The sequence below is a fragment of the Cavia porcellus genome, unplaced genomic scaffold (genome assembly GCF_034190915.1).
Source record: "Cavia porcellus strain 051 isolate PalLab524CR breed Dunkin Hartley unplaced genomic scaffold, mCavPor4.1 scaffold_3, whole genome shotgun sequence".
In the NCBI taxonomy this organism is placed as follows: domain Eukaryota; kingdom Metazoa; phylum Chordata; class Mammalia; order Rodentia; family Caviidae; genus Cavia; species Cavia porcellus.
The window spans coordinates 21,733,318-21,750,000 of NW_026947486.1; the positions used below are offsets into that span (position 1 = coordinate 21,733,318).

Here is a 16,683-nt window from a genome sequence, read left to right on the forward strand (position 1 = left end):
TCAACTATCCCTGTAAGATTTCACTGAAACAAATTAGCTTGTTACTACTGTAGTCGCGTTGATTCCACGTGAATAATTATGACTCAGCAGACAATTGAGAGTCAGTGAAGGTCTGTGCCAAATCCACCATCACATTCAGGGAGAGGGACAGCAGGAGCTCCTGATCCAAGAATTTAGACTGAATTACACTCTGCAAGAATGCCTGCGACCTGGCAAAAAGAGGTCTAGATTCTGACGTAACTTGAGTATTGCAGTGGAAGTATTCAAGTTATTATTGGCGTTTGAGTACTCAGCTGCTCGAAAAGAAGCTGCTTGGGAATCACATATGCAAAGTCTTATTGGAATATCTAATCTGTGTTCCCATTGGACATCTTATTGGTTTAATCTTCTGTATATTTCTTCATTTGTTTAGTAAAGTGGGGTTGTGTTATGTTCTCTTTTGATTTCATGAGTTTATTAGGTTATTGGATATTTGTGCAATGGTTTTGACTTAACAGGTCTCTAGGTTTCCCCTGTGCCCCAGCTTTTTAGGTCGTTTCCCCTCCTCAAACCCAGGAGACAATACTATTAACATATTTCTTTATTTTTTTATTGGTACCAGGGATCGAAATCATGACCACGTACTTGCAAGGCAGGTGCTTATGCCACTGAGCTAAATCCCCAGCCCCTATTTCTTTATTCTTTTCCCAATCATGCAAACTCCTCTCCCCAATTGCTTAAATCCAGTGGACTTCTCTCACAGTCACTCCTGTATTCCCTAGTATGATTTCCAATCCTCCATATCCAAAGTTTTTGTCTCCTGTTTAACTATCATACTGTCTTCCCCATAAACAAGTTTCTGATAACCACATAACATTCCCTAACTACAAATTGAATCAATTTCTACCATATCTTAACCTTGTCCTCACAAAAAATATCCTCTGAAACCCTTCATACTATACTTTCAACTTTTAACTAAAAGTATTTCAATAAAATCAGAACACACATCAAACTTTTCTTCTTATCTACCAATACTCTCCCCTTCAAATCTCCCCTTTAGTATCTAATGCTACTCATCTAACCACCTACCATTCTCTCCATTCCACCTTACCTGCCACACTGTACGGCAACCACAAATAATAAACTGTTGTGGTGTGGGTAGAGAACAGACAAAGTTGGGGGAGAATAACTTCAAGAGCTACCATATAAAAGTATTTTAAATTGACTCTGTAGATACTGTAATAAGAATTTGTAAGAATTTCTACATTTCTGGCAACATATATGCACAGACTGCATGCAAACATTTAAAGTAAATAAGTGGAGTAACTACTAGCACTGGACATACAAAACTGAAAATTATTCATAAAGAGGCAATGTCGTACTAAAAATCTTGATACAGGCCACAAATTCCTCTTATGTCTCTAGTCCCCACTTGCAAAATGCATCCACCTCCAAAAAGGGGAGGACAAAAAAGGAGGGAGCCAGATATAATTATATATATATATATATATATATATATATATATATATATATATGAATGAGGACAGAAGCAAATAGAAAATCTCCTAACCCCTTCAGCTCAAGGCAGAACAAGTGACCAAAAAGGGAAAAGGAAAACATCAGATATCAGAGATCTATGAACAGTTATTAGAAAAGCTGAAGAAAATAGATGAATTTAGAGAACAAATAAACCAAAAGTTTATAGCATTTACACTCACCATGCCATGGGAATTTAAGGTATGCCTACGGTAAAAAATTGGATGAGCTAACCAAAATAGTACAAAATTTGAACAACAGATTCAACAAGGATAAATGAAAAACAGTATAGAATTCATACACTGTAGAAATGACCAGTGTGAAGAGTGTCTGATATCAAGGGCAAAACAGTGAATTATGATAAAGTGCTCACAAAAGCTAAAAAGACAATAAGAGAACAAGATAAGACTGTCCAACAAATGCTATAGGAGAACAAGAAAATTAAGATCAATCAGAGCTAGAGAAAAAGAAGATGGCACAGATGTATTTACTAATACGTATATAGAAACTTCATGAGAAAATTTCCCAAATATAAGAAAAGATTTTATGTTTTTCTCTTTGAAATAAAATGGATTTGAAAAAAATGAAAAAGAAAAGATTATAAAATATAAACAAGTGATACATTTAGAACACCAAGCAATTATGATGAAAGAAGAAGTTCAACAAGGCATATCCTCATTAAGTTCACAGATATTCAGCAAAAAATACCAATTTTAAAGGTAGTCATATAAAAACAAAAAATCATCTACAAACGTAAACCAATTGCGCGATAGACTTCTTTTTTTAAATTTTATTTAAAAGGAAAAAGATAAAAACACAAAACAAAACAAAGCGGTGTAAGGGTACACGTAATACAGAACTACAAAAAAAAAAAAAAGTAAGAAATCACCTGTTAATAGATTACGTATTATCATCTTAGAAATAGTTGCTCAAATCACAGTATCAAAGAATACAAAGTGGACATTCAAACAGTGAGACAGCGAACAGCTGTGTTCAATGATCCAAAAACATTAATATAGTCAGCTATTTAACACCCCTAAACACACTTGCTGTTATATCTGTTAGAGCTCTTTTTTTTTCCCCTCTCTTTTTTACAACAAAATTTACACATTTTGGATTTTATTACTCCTTAGTTCTTATTACTTTTTTTGGGGGGGGGAGAGAATAAAGTCAAATATGGCAAAACAAACTGTCAGTCAAAACCAAGGGTAGACATAGCACATGATGTAAAACAGAGTACAAGGTTATCAACAATGGTTATCAACGATGTCTCTTGTTTCCTTAAAAAGAATTGTCTATCTCATTAGACTTCTCAGCACAAACTTCGAAGGCCAGAGAGCTTGGAGGGTAGTATTTAAAGTATTTAAAATAAATAATTTCCAACCCAAATTAAATTACCCAGCAAAACTATACTTTAAAATAGAGGAGAAAAATAAGGTATTTCCGTGAAAAAGACCAGCTCAGAAGATAGGTAAGTGTTAAACCAGTTTGAGAGAAAATACCTAAGAATATTCTCAATAGAAAAAAATGAGCTGGAAACAATTTAAAGCAGAGTAAATTAGCAAAGTCAATGGATAAACAGCAATAAAAACATCAGGAAAAGAAAAACATAAGATCCATTAACAGATAAGAAAAGGCATGATTTGTATAAATGACCAACATGTCTCAGTAATATCCCTAAATGTTAATAACCTCAACTTTCCAATCAAAAGACACAGACTGGCCAACTGGATCAAAAACAGAATCCCAAACTCCATTGCATTAAAGAAACTCATTAATCAAAAAAAAAAAAAAAAATTAACAGACTAAAAATCTAAGGATGGAAAACAACATTTCATGCTCCAGGACCTCTAAAGAGAGTAGGGATATCAATTCTAATATCAGACGTGGTAAACTTCAAGGTAAAACTGATTAGAAGAGACAAAGGTCACTACATACTAGTTAAAGAGCAATACAACAAGAAGAATTAGCATAAATAAACGTATACACCAAATACTGGAGAACTTACTGTCATAAAATAAAAAAGCTGAAATTAAAAAGGTCAAATAGACATTAACATTATCATAGCAGGGAGTTTTCACACCCCACTTTCACAAAGAGACAGGTCAACTAACAAAAAATCAATAAAGAAATTTCAAAAATGAATCACGGCCTTGAACATATACACTTAACAACACATAAAGAAAATTCCACCCCTCTTCAACAGAGTATGCATTCTTTTCAGCACCACATACCTTTCCCAAAATAGATCAACACTGGCCCACAAAGCCTGCTTAAGTAAGTATAAAAGAATAGAAGTTACCCCATGCATACTATTCTACCACTGTGCAATGAAAATAGAAATTAACAACAGATGATATTTCAGAAAAGGCAAATGCTCCTGGAAAATTAGCAGCATATTCTTATGTGTCACATAGAACCTACGTGACACAGAAGGAATTATAGAAGAAAATTTAAAAATTCTGCAAGTTAGTGACAATGACTGTACAACTCAACAAAATCTCTGAGGTGCTATAAAAGCAGTCCTAACAGCAAAATTCATTGCAATCAATACATGCATCAGGTAAAAAAGAGCAAGCCTAAATAAATACTTATGAGAAAGTTTAAGCTACTTGAAAAAAAACAAATCAACCCCAAATCAAAATTAAGGGGAATTATAAAGATGAGAACTCCAATCAATGAAATTAAGACTAAAAAAAATTGTTAAAAAATCAACTAATCTTGGGGCTGCATGTTTAGCTCAGTGGCATAAGTGCTTGCCTGGCAAACACGAAGTCTTGAGTTCGATTCTCAGTACCAAAAAAAAAAAAAAAAAAAACACTAATCTAAGAGCTCTTTCTTCACAAGAAAAAATAAAAAAAGATAAGAGAAAAAGAGAAATGACTCTAGTCAATGCAATTAGAAATGAAATAGGTGCAATCACAAAAGACACTGTGGAAATCCAGTGGAACACAGTAACTACTTTGAAAAATTATATTCCAATCAACTATCAAAATTTTAAAAAGTGGACAGATTGGACTGGATGTAGCTCAGTGGCATAAGTGCCTGCCTGACAAACTCGAGGTCCTGAGTTTGTTTCCCCCTACAACAATAATAACAGATTCACAGATATATACAAACATCCAAAACTAACCCAAGAAGACATAAACATGTTTAACAACCCAATGACAAGCAATGAATTTGATTTGGTCATAACCTACCAACTAGTAAAAGCTCAGAGCCTATTGCATACACTACAGAATTTTACAAAAGTTTTAAGGATGTATTTGCCAATACTAAAGTTCTTCAAAAAATTGAAAATGATAGAGTACTACCAAATTCATTTATGGAAGGCAGTGTCACCTGATCCAGATACCAGATAATGACCCAAGTAAATCAAGAGAATTATATGCTTAAATAAATACAGCTGCAAAAATTCTCACTAAAATATTATCAAACAGAATGCAGTGCATTATCAAAAAGTTGATACTTTATAATTAAGTAGGTTTCATTCCACAGATACAGGGATGGTTCAACATATGTAAGCCAATGGGTGTAATGCACCAGATAAATAGAAGCAAGATAACACACACACACGGTCATATCAATAGACAGAAAAAAATCTTTCAACAAAATCCAAACCCTTACATTATAAAAGCCAGGAAGACAACAGATACATAAGGGCCATACCTGAATATGATAAAGGCTATTTATGACAAACCAATATCTAGTATCATACCAAATGTGGAAAAACTAAAAGCACTGCTCTTAAAATCAGGAACAAGATAAGGATGTCTATGATCAAACCTTCTATTACACATAGTACTTGAAACATTAATCAGAGCAATTAAGATAAAGAAATAAAGTAGATACACAAAGGAGAGAAAGAACTCAAATTATCATTTGCAGATGACATTACTCAGAACAATTTGACAAGAGAAAGAAATAAAATGGATACATAGAGAAAGAGAAGAATTCAAATTACCATTATTTATAGATGACATGACATTCTACATAGGAAATCAAAGAACTCCACCAAAAAAAACCTCTTAGAAGTAATACACACACACACACACACACACAGAAGTAATACACAACTTTAGCAAAGCAGCAAGATACAAGATCAACACATAAAAATCATTAACATTTGTATACACCAACAATGAATAGGATGAGGAGGAAATTCTGGAAACAGTATCATTCACAGTAGCTTCATGAAAAATGAAGAATCTAGGAATTAACCTAACTAGGAAATGAGAGGCCTCTACAAAGTAAACCCTGCAGAATGAGATTGAAGAGGACATCAGGAAAAATGCCCCTGCTCCTGGATAGGTAGAACTAATACTTTCGAAACAGTCATGCTCCCAAAACTGTAATACAGATTTGAAGCAGTTCCAATCAAAATACCAAGAGCTTACTCTGCAAATCTAAAGAAAACAATCCTAAAATTCATATGGAACAAGGAGAAAGCCAGAATAGCAAAAGTAATTTTGATCAATAAGAGCAAAGCAGGCAGAATACCTGACTTCCAGTTCCGCTGCAAGGCAATAGTGATAAAAACAGCATTGTACTGGGGGAAAAAAAATGAACGCATGGATCAATAGAACAGAACTAAGGATTCAGAAACTTCACCAGACACATTTAGCTATTTTATCTCTGACAAAAGATTCAAAAGTATAGATTGGAGGAAAGATAGTGTATTCAACAAGTGGTGTTGGGAAAATTGGTTATCTGTTTGCAGGAGATTGAAACTAGACCCTTCTCTCTCACCAATAATGATTAAAATAAAAATGGATAAAAAACTAATCATTAAAACATAATCATTAAACTTTTGTGGAGATAAAATAGGTAAAACACTTGAAGATATAGCTGTAGGAAAGGATTTTCTAATCAGAACTTGAGTTACACGAGAAATAACAGCAAGAATTAACAAATGGCATTATATCAACTAAAAAGGTTCTGTACAGAAAAAGAATCAATCAGTAGAGTGAATAAACAACCTATAGAATGGGAAAAAATTGCCAGTTACTCTTTAGGCAGAGTAATAATATCTAGAATATACAAAGAACTAAAAAAATTAATTCAGAGGATAATGGTAAGCAATGTGTCATCTACGGGGGATCTCTTTCTGAAGGTGTTAGCATTGTTAATTCCCTATTATCTTTTTTTTAAAGTCCTGTATCATTTTCATTGTTCTGTTGGGTTAGGTTTTATTCTGTTTTATTTTGTTGTATCTGATGGCATGAGCAGCTTTTTCAATGATAGCAAGATATATTATGGTAGCCATTTTGGATTCACTATTGTCTTGTTTTGAAGTCCTTTATTGCAGCCATCATTTTGTTTTTATTGGTTTTATTCTGTTCTATTCTGTTTGATCTTTACTGTGTCTGAAAGTATCCGCACCTATTTTAAAGACAACAAGAGGCATTATGGTAACTATTGTTGATTTTGTACTGTTTTGAAGTCCTGTATCATTTACACTGGTTTGTTTTGATTGGTTTTATTGTGTTTTGTTTTCCTTGGTTTTATCCTTTTTAAAATAAAAAAAGCAAACACCTAAAGTGAAAGACCAAGTCAAGAAATGAGCAAGAGAAATGAACATTTCACAGAGGAAGAAATACAAATGGTCAATAAACATATGAAAAAACATGCAACATGTCTTGCCATTAGAGAAATGCAAATTAAAACAGCTGGAAGTTTCCATCATACACTGGAAAGACTGGAAATTATTAGGAAATCAAGCAGTAATAAATGCTGGTATCACTATGGTTAAAAAGGAACCCTCCTTTATTCTTGGTGGGAGTGTCAACCAGTACAACCATTATTCAAACCAGAATAGAGATGTTTTTCATAATTGAAATTAGAAGTTCTACACAAGCCAGCTAACCCTCTGCTAAGTATCTTCCCCAAAGACCTTAAGGCATCATGTTAGAGCAACGCATGCACAACAATGTTTCTAGCAGCATAACTCCTAATAGCTAAATACTAAAAGCAGCCTGTATATCCATCAAAAAGTGATTGGATAAACAAAATGTGATGCATATATATGAATATCACTCAGCTATAAAGAATGACAAATTTGAGACATTTGTAGAAAAATGGATGTACCTAGAAAATAAAATGTTAAGTGAAATAAATTAGATACACAGGCTTAAATGCCATATGACATCTTTCATCTGAGTAAGGCATAGTACAAAGACAATGAAATAAGATGGATAGATTGGGACAAGGGAATGGATCTCTTGCATTAGGGAAGTGTTCCAAGGGAATAAAGACAAGATGTGAGGAGGTGGGGAAGGAGGAATAAGAATAAAGATATGCTATGAACAGGAGCCTATCAATCCCAATTAATATAAACTTATACACCATAACTTGATCTAAGACAAATAATTTTAAACAGTATGAAAAAGTGGGTAGAGGAATTAGTATGGGAGAGTGGGAGGGAAGGGGAAGGGGTTTAGAAAAAAATCAAGCTCCAATATGTACATGTAAGTACTTTGAAGATGATTGTATGTCACCCTATAGTTACCCTGTAAATACATTGAATGCATGGATAAATAAATGGTTGAATGAATTATATTTCCAATGATTGACATATTCTTAATAAATAGCTGCTGTCTGTCATGTTCATAATGCTTGATGATCTCACCCTTATCAAGCCCATGGAAATACAAAAGCTTCTCTCTCGGCATTGTCTATTATTTCATTTGTAATAAAGATGCTGGAATTACAGCTAGAAAGTAGTTACCTCAAATCTTGGTATGTCCATTGTAACCTGTTCTTTTTGCAATGGAATTTGTTTTGGAGTCTCACGGATCATCACACTCCATCTGAAATGAGGTTTAAGAGATATTTAGGGTTTTGCTTTATTATGAGTTATTATTAGGGTTTTGCTATTATTATGAGAATAAATGCTTCACAGATCATGAAAGCAGTCAAAAAGTTTATGTATTGGGACAAGGTGTATTATAAGGCATATTAACACAACATATGGCAAACTGATCTCTAGGTACACTGGGAGAAGGGACTCCACATTGTGACCTCTAGGATCCCCATGGTTGTCAAAAACCAATGCTTTCCCAACCAGAGGTAATGTCATACCTTTGTAAAAGACATATACCAGTTCCCTTCCCACGACTTATCTTTATGAGAATTCAAGAATCAAACAGTCATAGAAAGTCTTTTTGTTTTCCTTTTAGAAGATAGAATGGCAGTACTTTCTCTTCTGTAGAGCAGAAATAATCTAAGTCAACTAGGGCTGAATTTCCTCCTCACTAAAAATTTCTTGAGACTCTGATGACATCATAGATGCCTTATCAAGAAAAAAAATGGCTTACATAGGTAAGTGACTATGCAATTTAAAAGAAGCTTCTAGAATCCTTGAAATTTATCTATGCTCTAGGATCTTTTAGGTTTGAAGAAGAACTTTAGTCATATTTGAAGGTGACAAACCCTTCCCTCAAACTTCCATGCACTGAAACCAGAAAGGAAATGGGGCCCTGATTGAGATGATGTAACTGGGAGTAATTAGTATGGGACCAAAAGTGGCAAATAAATGAACTTGGTCTTTTGAGGACTCACCTGTCTAGAATTCTCATGCTTGCCTGTTCTACTCTGCTGAGGATGTCTAGTGGTGATTTGTTTCTGTTCCAGAATGCACCCCAACCCAAGACACGAGCCAGATCATTGCCGGTTCCAAGTGGGATGACTGCCAACTGGCACTGCAAGAACAAAAAGGAGGCACCTGTTTCAAACAGTCCTTCTATCAAGCTTTACTCATGAAAGAACCCAAGTGTTCTTTGGGGAAAATTATGGCCTTCAAGCCAGTTGCTGTGAGGGACTTCAGATTCTAAGAAGTGTAAATAGGAAGTGGATTGAAATTTTCACTAAGGAGTTAGACTCCACTCTTAGCAATGCAAAGTTTACTTACTAAAGTTATTAGGATATGCCCAGAGTTACAGACATGTTTGTAAAACAGAGATATAACTACAAGTTTCTATTTGGTGGACCAAATAGGTGTAGTATCTCAGAAGACAAAGCTACTGGAGTTAGAAGAGCAACAGTGGGATACAGATGGGAGACAGGTAGAGGAAAGATCCTGCCACTCTTGAGGCTCAGAAGAAAAATCAGTACCCTCAGGAGAAGAAGGAAATTGGAGGCTACATACTGTGTATGGCTTCTTCAAAAAATTGCTTGCATTCTTCTCCTTCAGTTCCTCACTTTGTTTTGTTTTTATTTTTGTTTTTGCTTTTTTAAAACAGAGTCTCACTATGAAGTTCAGTCTGACCTTGAGCTCACTATGTAACTGAGGCTGGCCTTAACTCACGACAATCCTCCTACCTTAGCTTCTCAAGTGCTGGGATCACATGTGTGCACCACTACACCCAGCCTAGCACTTCACTTTGAACCGTACAGAATGGGCACTACACATTCTTTCAATCAACTACTTCACTTCTCCTTCATATAGGTAAACAATCAGAAAATGCTCTGGGTGAGCTGGCTTAGATTTGTCAGGTTATCTATTAAAACCACGGGAAACATGTATTTCATAAACAGGGAGAATGAAGACTTGGGACTTCATGGGACAAACAATTCCACACCCCTATTATTTCTATCAGGGGCTAAACCTGGGACTTACCCTTTCATGTAATCCAAACGCATCAATCCGAGACAGGACCCAGTTCACACTGCCATCTCCGCCACAAACCAAAATACGAAAGCGAGCAAAGTTCTTAAACATACACAGCCTGAAAGGAAGAAAGGGTAACAATCATTTGAACAGCTTGGTTATATGGTTCCTACAATATTTCAGGACACAATTACTGCTGATTTAGCACCTTGATAGCGGGCTACTTGTCTTTGATGTCTTGGTTTCTAACTCTGTTGTACCTAGAACCACAGGCAATTTCCCATAAGTGATCCCAGAGATCAGGCATTTTCTCAACTCACACTCTTTTGTGCTCAATCTTACTCTACAAGCCATAAAAATCCCAAATGCATTTGCTGGGGAACAGGAAGAATGCTATGCAGTCTTGTGGCCAGTGGCTCATAGTAACTTAATTGAGCAGCCAAATGATCCTCAGGTAAAACAGGCTTATAGTCATGAAAGAATTGCCAGGAAAAAGAATGATTGGCAGCTATATTGTTTTTGCTTCTTCTTCTGAGGTCAGAGCATACAATTTTATCTCTTCCAACCAGAAAAGGTGAAATAAATTTGAGAGTAGGCTGTAAGCTAAGAGATTTCTAGAAGAAGGCTAAAAGTCTCCCAATCAGTCAAACTAAATACTCTAGAGATATGTATTTGTGTCCTGTCTTGAGGAATAGGTCCTGTCCATGCACAAAGACAGATTTCAGAAGTTATTCCTAGTTAAGAACTCATGGAGCTAGGAGTTGCTTCCATATGCCCAATTGCATCTCTTTCACTGTGCTTACCCTGCTTCAGGTCCACCCTTCGAAAGGTCAAACACTTGAGATGGGTTAAGACATTGCTTGAATTTTCTGAGGAAGATGATCCCTTGACAATTGCCGCTTTTGGAGTTGACGAAGATGAGCAAGGGGCACGAACAGGCAGATGGCCAGTCAAGATTCCAGAAGTCTGAAGATACTACTAGCTGGCCTGATATACACACAGGAAAAAGAATAGGAAGAAGAAGAAAAAGAAGAGGAAGAGGAAGAGGAAGAAGAAGAAGAAGGAGGAGGAGGGGAGGGGGAAGAGGGGAAGAGGAGAGGATGGGGAGAAGGGAAGAAGGAAAGAAGGGAAAGGGGAAGGGAAGAAGGACAGGAAAAAAGAGAAGAAGGGAGAGAAAATGACAAATTACGTCATTGAGATGAAAATGAAATATGAGTTAGCATCACATTTTGCAAGAAAATTTGATCCAGTCTTGTGAGATTGAGGGGCAGAAAGAAAATAAAGACACTGATCAGAGGGTTTTAACAGTCATTTGCTAGCTGTTTCTAGGCAAAAAATACTTTCTGAGCAACAATTACATGCCAAACATCATGCTTGATGCTAGTCATAGTCCTTGACTTCAAGCTAAGGTCACACACACAAACACATGAGTATGTTGGAATACAAGGAATAACAAAAAAATCGGTGACACAAGCAAGAATTAGTAAAACTGAGTGGGAAAAAGAAGAAGAGGGTTGGGAGCCTACGAAAAGACCAGCATCCCAATTAGTCTTCCTCTGCCTGGGTTAGTTCTGTTCTCACAGTGAGAGGACACCACATCAGGGGAGATAGGAAAAAAAAAAAAAAAAGGAGGGAAAAGCTTACAATATTGCATCCTGAAGTGAAGCAAAGAGCTTTAATGATTTCTTTAGTATTTTAATAAAGAAATCTTTGTTAGTTTAGTTTCCATGGGCGAACAAGACTATAGGGAAGTTTACTCAACAAGAGAGGTTTTTCATAATCTCAAACACTGTTGTTATCCATGAAGAAATAGATAACAGGCTAAATAGATATAGCCTTGCTAGCTCAGGCTGTCTTAAAGCTTGTCAGCAGGAAGATAGGCCACAACAAAGGCCCCCTAGGAGAGAGATGCTGGGCAAACAGAAGTCTCCAAACATCTGAGCTCATGGCTTGACAGGGATGCCTCAGCAAAAAGTAAGTACATAGGGCAAAAGCCATTTGGTTCACTACCGTGTGGGAACGGTGGGTTAAGATGTCTCATTTGTTATAATATAGGTGAAAGGAAGCCTGACTATTTGGCCTGGAAAAATCTAAGGCAGGTTTCCTCTATGCACCAATTCTCACTCACTGGCCAGGGAAGCTTGAAGTGGTATAGCTTGAAAGTAATTGCTTCCCTGCTCAAAGTACTATCTGTAAAAAATTAAAAAAAATAAAGAAAACAAAACAAAAACACAGTCTCACCTGTATCACTATTTTTAAACAAAAGGTAGTATATTATGGAACAATAGTTCCACTCATTTACTCATTCAACAAATACATATTAAGGGCATTCTCGGTGCCTGTGTATGTATGTATGTATGTATGTATGTATGTATGTATGTGTATGTACTGGAGATTGAACTCAGGGAGTTCTGATTTATTATAAACCCAGCCCTTTTAATTTTGAGACAGAGTCTTGTTAAGTTTCCCAGTTTGTCCTTAAGCTTATGATCCTCCTACCTCACCTTCCTGAATAGCTGGAATTATAAGCATGCATCACCATGCCTCACTGTGCCTGTCCTGATTTATGCTCTGAGAATACAATGATAGACAAAATAGAAACAGCCTTTACTCCTGTGTACCTCATGGTTTAATAAAAGAAGCTAGACTATAATAAATACATATGAAATAATGTGTGTGAAGAACAATAAAGCCAGGAAAAAGGGAATGGAGATTGTTATTTAAACAAGTCTTCAGGAGTCAGTCTCTGGGAAGATGACATGCAAGACGAAGCTTATGAGGTGAGGGTATGACTAATGCAACTATATGGGGAGAAAGGTGTTTTGGGCAAGGAGTGCTAGGACCCTGAGAAGCGAGACTGGGGTATTTGAGAACCCCAAACTCTTCACTAGCATGGCTGTTATAGAGTGAGTGATGAGAAGAGTAGCAGATGAGGTCAGATAAATTGAGATCAAGCTAAGACTACTAAGGCCATAAGATGTATAAGGTAGTATTTTTAAAATTTTCTTTCTCTTTACTCAACCAAAAGAATGCAAAGTGAGTTAGAGGGCTGTAGAAGATTGAGAAGACCAGAGAAAGAATAGCAACAATATTTTTTTTCTAAATAATACATGTGCATCTTCAAAAAATCATTACATTACCTATGTGAACATATTAACCAGTAAAGAATTAAATTAAGAAGTAGGAAAAAGGGACTTACTAGCTGTAAGTTAAATAACCATGAAGGTGTAGCCCAAATATTTAAAAACAATCATTTGGCAGTTGGAGTATGGGCTGCTTTCTGTGGTATGCTTCTGCAAGAAGTTGCAGCTGTGTCCTATAGCTGGTTGCCATCTAAGTTTATTTACTAACCCAGAGCAAGCATCTTAACTTCTCCAGAGATTCATCTCTTCACATGTATAGTAGTAGCATGTTGCAATGATTAATAAAATAACAGCATAAAGATGGAAACTGCTCATAAAGTGAAAATTCTGTAATTAAAGCAACTTGAACTTTAGTGTTAAAGCTCTTTTTGTCACAGATGGTAAGACTTAGGAAGTAGTGCAGCAGGAAGCGAGTCCCAGGAGAATACAGGGACAGCACTGTCATTTTCTCCAGAAGCAATAAGCATTTAAATATGAGCAATGTCACATTGGTCAAGAGACTCTTGGGAATAGGTGGCAACAATAGGTATCACTATCAGCTGGAATTCAGTAATGTTTCTTGTATTCATAACTAGGTAACTAACCTTGCCCACAGGGTTGTCTTTGAAAAGGCTGATTTAACTCTAATCAAGAGTTCTATACTATCTCACAATTTTATTCAGTTCATATAGAAACATGGAAGGTTGGCTTGTAAAATTTGATGCCCCCAAAGTTGGAGGAAGAGGTACTTGTTGACCAGATCAATGTTAAAAAATTGACCTCAACAGTATGGACCAAAGTCAACAGATGCAATGTGAAAGGAATAAGTGCAAAGCTTGGCCTTTAGGCTCAAGTACATAAATTACATTAGAATAGGATAATAGGAAATTGGTTTGGCAGGATTCAGTGTAAAAAGAGCTTAGGAGATTTGGTTTAGTTAACAGATGAGTCAATAGCCTGAAAGAAGCTTTCAAAAAACTTCTTTGAGCTGCTAATACAATCATGCTTCTTTGAGCTGCTAATACAATCACAGTGCCTGAAACCATGGAATTAACAGACCCCACTTAAATTAATCATGTTCACTCTATAAAAGAATGCTAAATTGGCATAAGGTTGACTTATTATTAATCTTTCTATATTTTAAAATCCTCTTTAACAGTCAGGCATGGTGGCAGACTCCTGTAATCCCAGCACTTGGGAGGTTGAGGCAGGCAGATTGTTGGACGTTTGAGACCAGCGTGGGCTACAAAGTGAGCCCAAGGCCAGACTGAAGTGCATAGTGAGACTCTGTCTCAGACACACACACACACACACACACACACATGTTTGCTCATTTAAAACTGCCATTACCTATTGGTAGAAAGAAATGACAGGTGGAGCACACAGAGGTTAAGTAACTTGTCTAGAGTCAAATAGTAAATGGCAGAGCATGCCTCATCAAGTGTAAATTCTAATAATGCAAATTCTTGGGCACCACATAGTCTAATGAATCAAAAGGCCAAAGGTAGGGTCTAGAAATCTGTGTGTTTTAAAGCTTTTCAGGTCCCCCTCCCTCTCTTTTTTTTATGTTCCAGAGAACTGAGTCCAGCGCCTCACAAATGCTAGGCAAGTACTCTGCTGCAAAGCTATATCTACAGCTCAGCCTTGCATATTAATCTGATATATGCTCACATTTGACAACCACCGCAATACACTATTTTGGTTCTGTATTAAACACTGAAACTTATATAAACCATGTGAGTGGCTCATTCCATGCACTAAGATTTATCTGTATCTGCATTAGTTAGAAAAAGAATTGTGTGAGATGTGTGAGAGTACATATGAATACACAGATATGTATATGCTATGTCTCATTCTAAAACAGTTGTAATGGCTACAGGAATCCTTGCCCCTTCTGTTGTCTAAGGAAACCATTGACTCTTTTTCTCTTCCCTTTGTTTCCTATCAGTGCTGATTCTTTCTTGGCAATGAAGTGAATGGCATCACAGTGGGGATAATTTTTAAGTGAATGAAGTGTCAGTTTATTAATCACTCCTGGATCAGTGCACTCTCTTCATATCAGAAGGGAATAAATTAGTATAGTTGAAAATATGGATTAAAATATTTTGTAAAATATTTGAAATTTTATTCACTAAGTGAAATTGACCATATGCAGAGTGAAACTAACCATACGCAAACTGAAACTAATGAACAGTATCTCTCTTCCCTGGTTTAGTGAAATGGTAGCATGTCAATAAAATGCATACTAGATTTCTCAATTTCTTAGTGGTAGTAAAAATGTCAGGCCCCTTTTAGATGTAATATTTGATTTTAATATTGAAAGTGCCCACTCTTTAATTATGAGTAATGGGAGAAGCATATGGACAACTTGATGGCAAAAAAGAAGAGTTTCATTTTTGAAGAAGCAAAGATGTAGGGAAAAAGTACATATAAAAATTAACCCCAAAGGAGTCTAGTTTTCATTAGGCTAGGAGATTATGTATTTAGTTACCAAGGAAGACCAGGAATTTGGTTTTGTGCTCCTTTCAGGATATACTTCTAGATACTTGGTCCCTTAACATATTATAAATTATAATTCCTAACTAGAAGTGTCATTCCTTTTATAGATAGGGAAAGGAGAGCTCATAGAATGTAACTTACATAGAATGTCATCTAGGTAGGAACTGGCTAAAATTCATGGTTGTGTAACTTTTGTTTTAATTCTCTTACACCATGCTGCCTATGTATTTCATCAAACTTAACAAACACTTTTCTTTGTCTTTGCTTTCTGTGTTCTAACATTGCTAAATATCTTGATACAATTTATTCTTGCTGAATGGATTTTATTACTATTTTCATTCTGCTCAACTTTCTATGAATGGTTGGCATTTCTATACCTTTCATCTTTAAGTGTCTCTACCATTCCTTTGGTATTTAGCATTTGCAACATTAAAGTTTTAATTGTTGTATTATATCAAGATTGTGGCTTCAAGCCAGAAATTTAGCTCAGTGGCATAAGTGCCTGCCTGGCAAGGGCAAGGGCAAGGGCAAGGTCATGAGTTCAATCTCTGGGACTAAAAAAAATTGTGACTTCACAATAATTTTTGCTCTGGCAACGCCTATATCGTAGATCTCTCTGCAATCTTTAAGCTGCTTGTGAGTAGAGCTCTCAGTAAATCACTATTGCTGAGGAATTGGCAAAGTACCATTGAAACAGACTGGGGCAATGATCATGTTTCAGATTTCAGAACAACCTTGATATTAGTCTCCAGTAATATAACCTGGCTCTTTTGACCACCTGAATACACACAAACCCTTTTTATACATTGTCTATTGTTTGGAAATCATTAAAATGCTGAAATCAATTTTGATTAGCTGGCATAAACTATGACAGAGGCTACAGAGAACATGCCCACATAGACATACACCAGGAAGACCAACATTCATCAATCTAAACTT

At 35.9% G+C, this 16,683-nt stretch overlaps 1 protein-coding gene across 1 annotated transcript in view; it reads right to left on the reverse strand.

Annotated features, from left to right (window-relative positions):
* Nucleotides 1-16,683, reverse strand: part of Dgkk (diacylglycerol kinase kappa) — a 183,178-nt gene that overhangs the window by 58,070 nt on the left and 108,425 nt on the right. Inside the window, exons 9-12 of the mRNA XM_003461978.1 lie at nt 10,927-11,110; nt 10,133-10,241; nt 9,076-9,215; nt 8,243-8,324 (exon numbers count right to left, since the gene is read on the reverse strand). Coding sequence (XP_003462026.1) covers nt 8,243-8,324; nt 9,076-9,215; nt 10,133-10,241; nt 10,927-11,110 — 515 coding nt within the window. The remainder of the gene's footprint in view (nt 1-8,242; nt 8,325-9,075; nt 9,216-10,132; nt 10,242-10,926; nt 11,111-16,683) is intronic.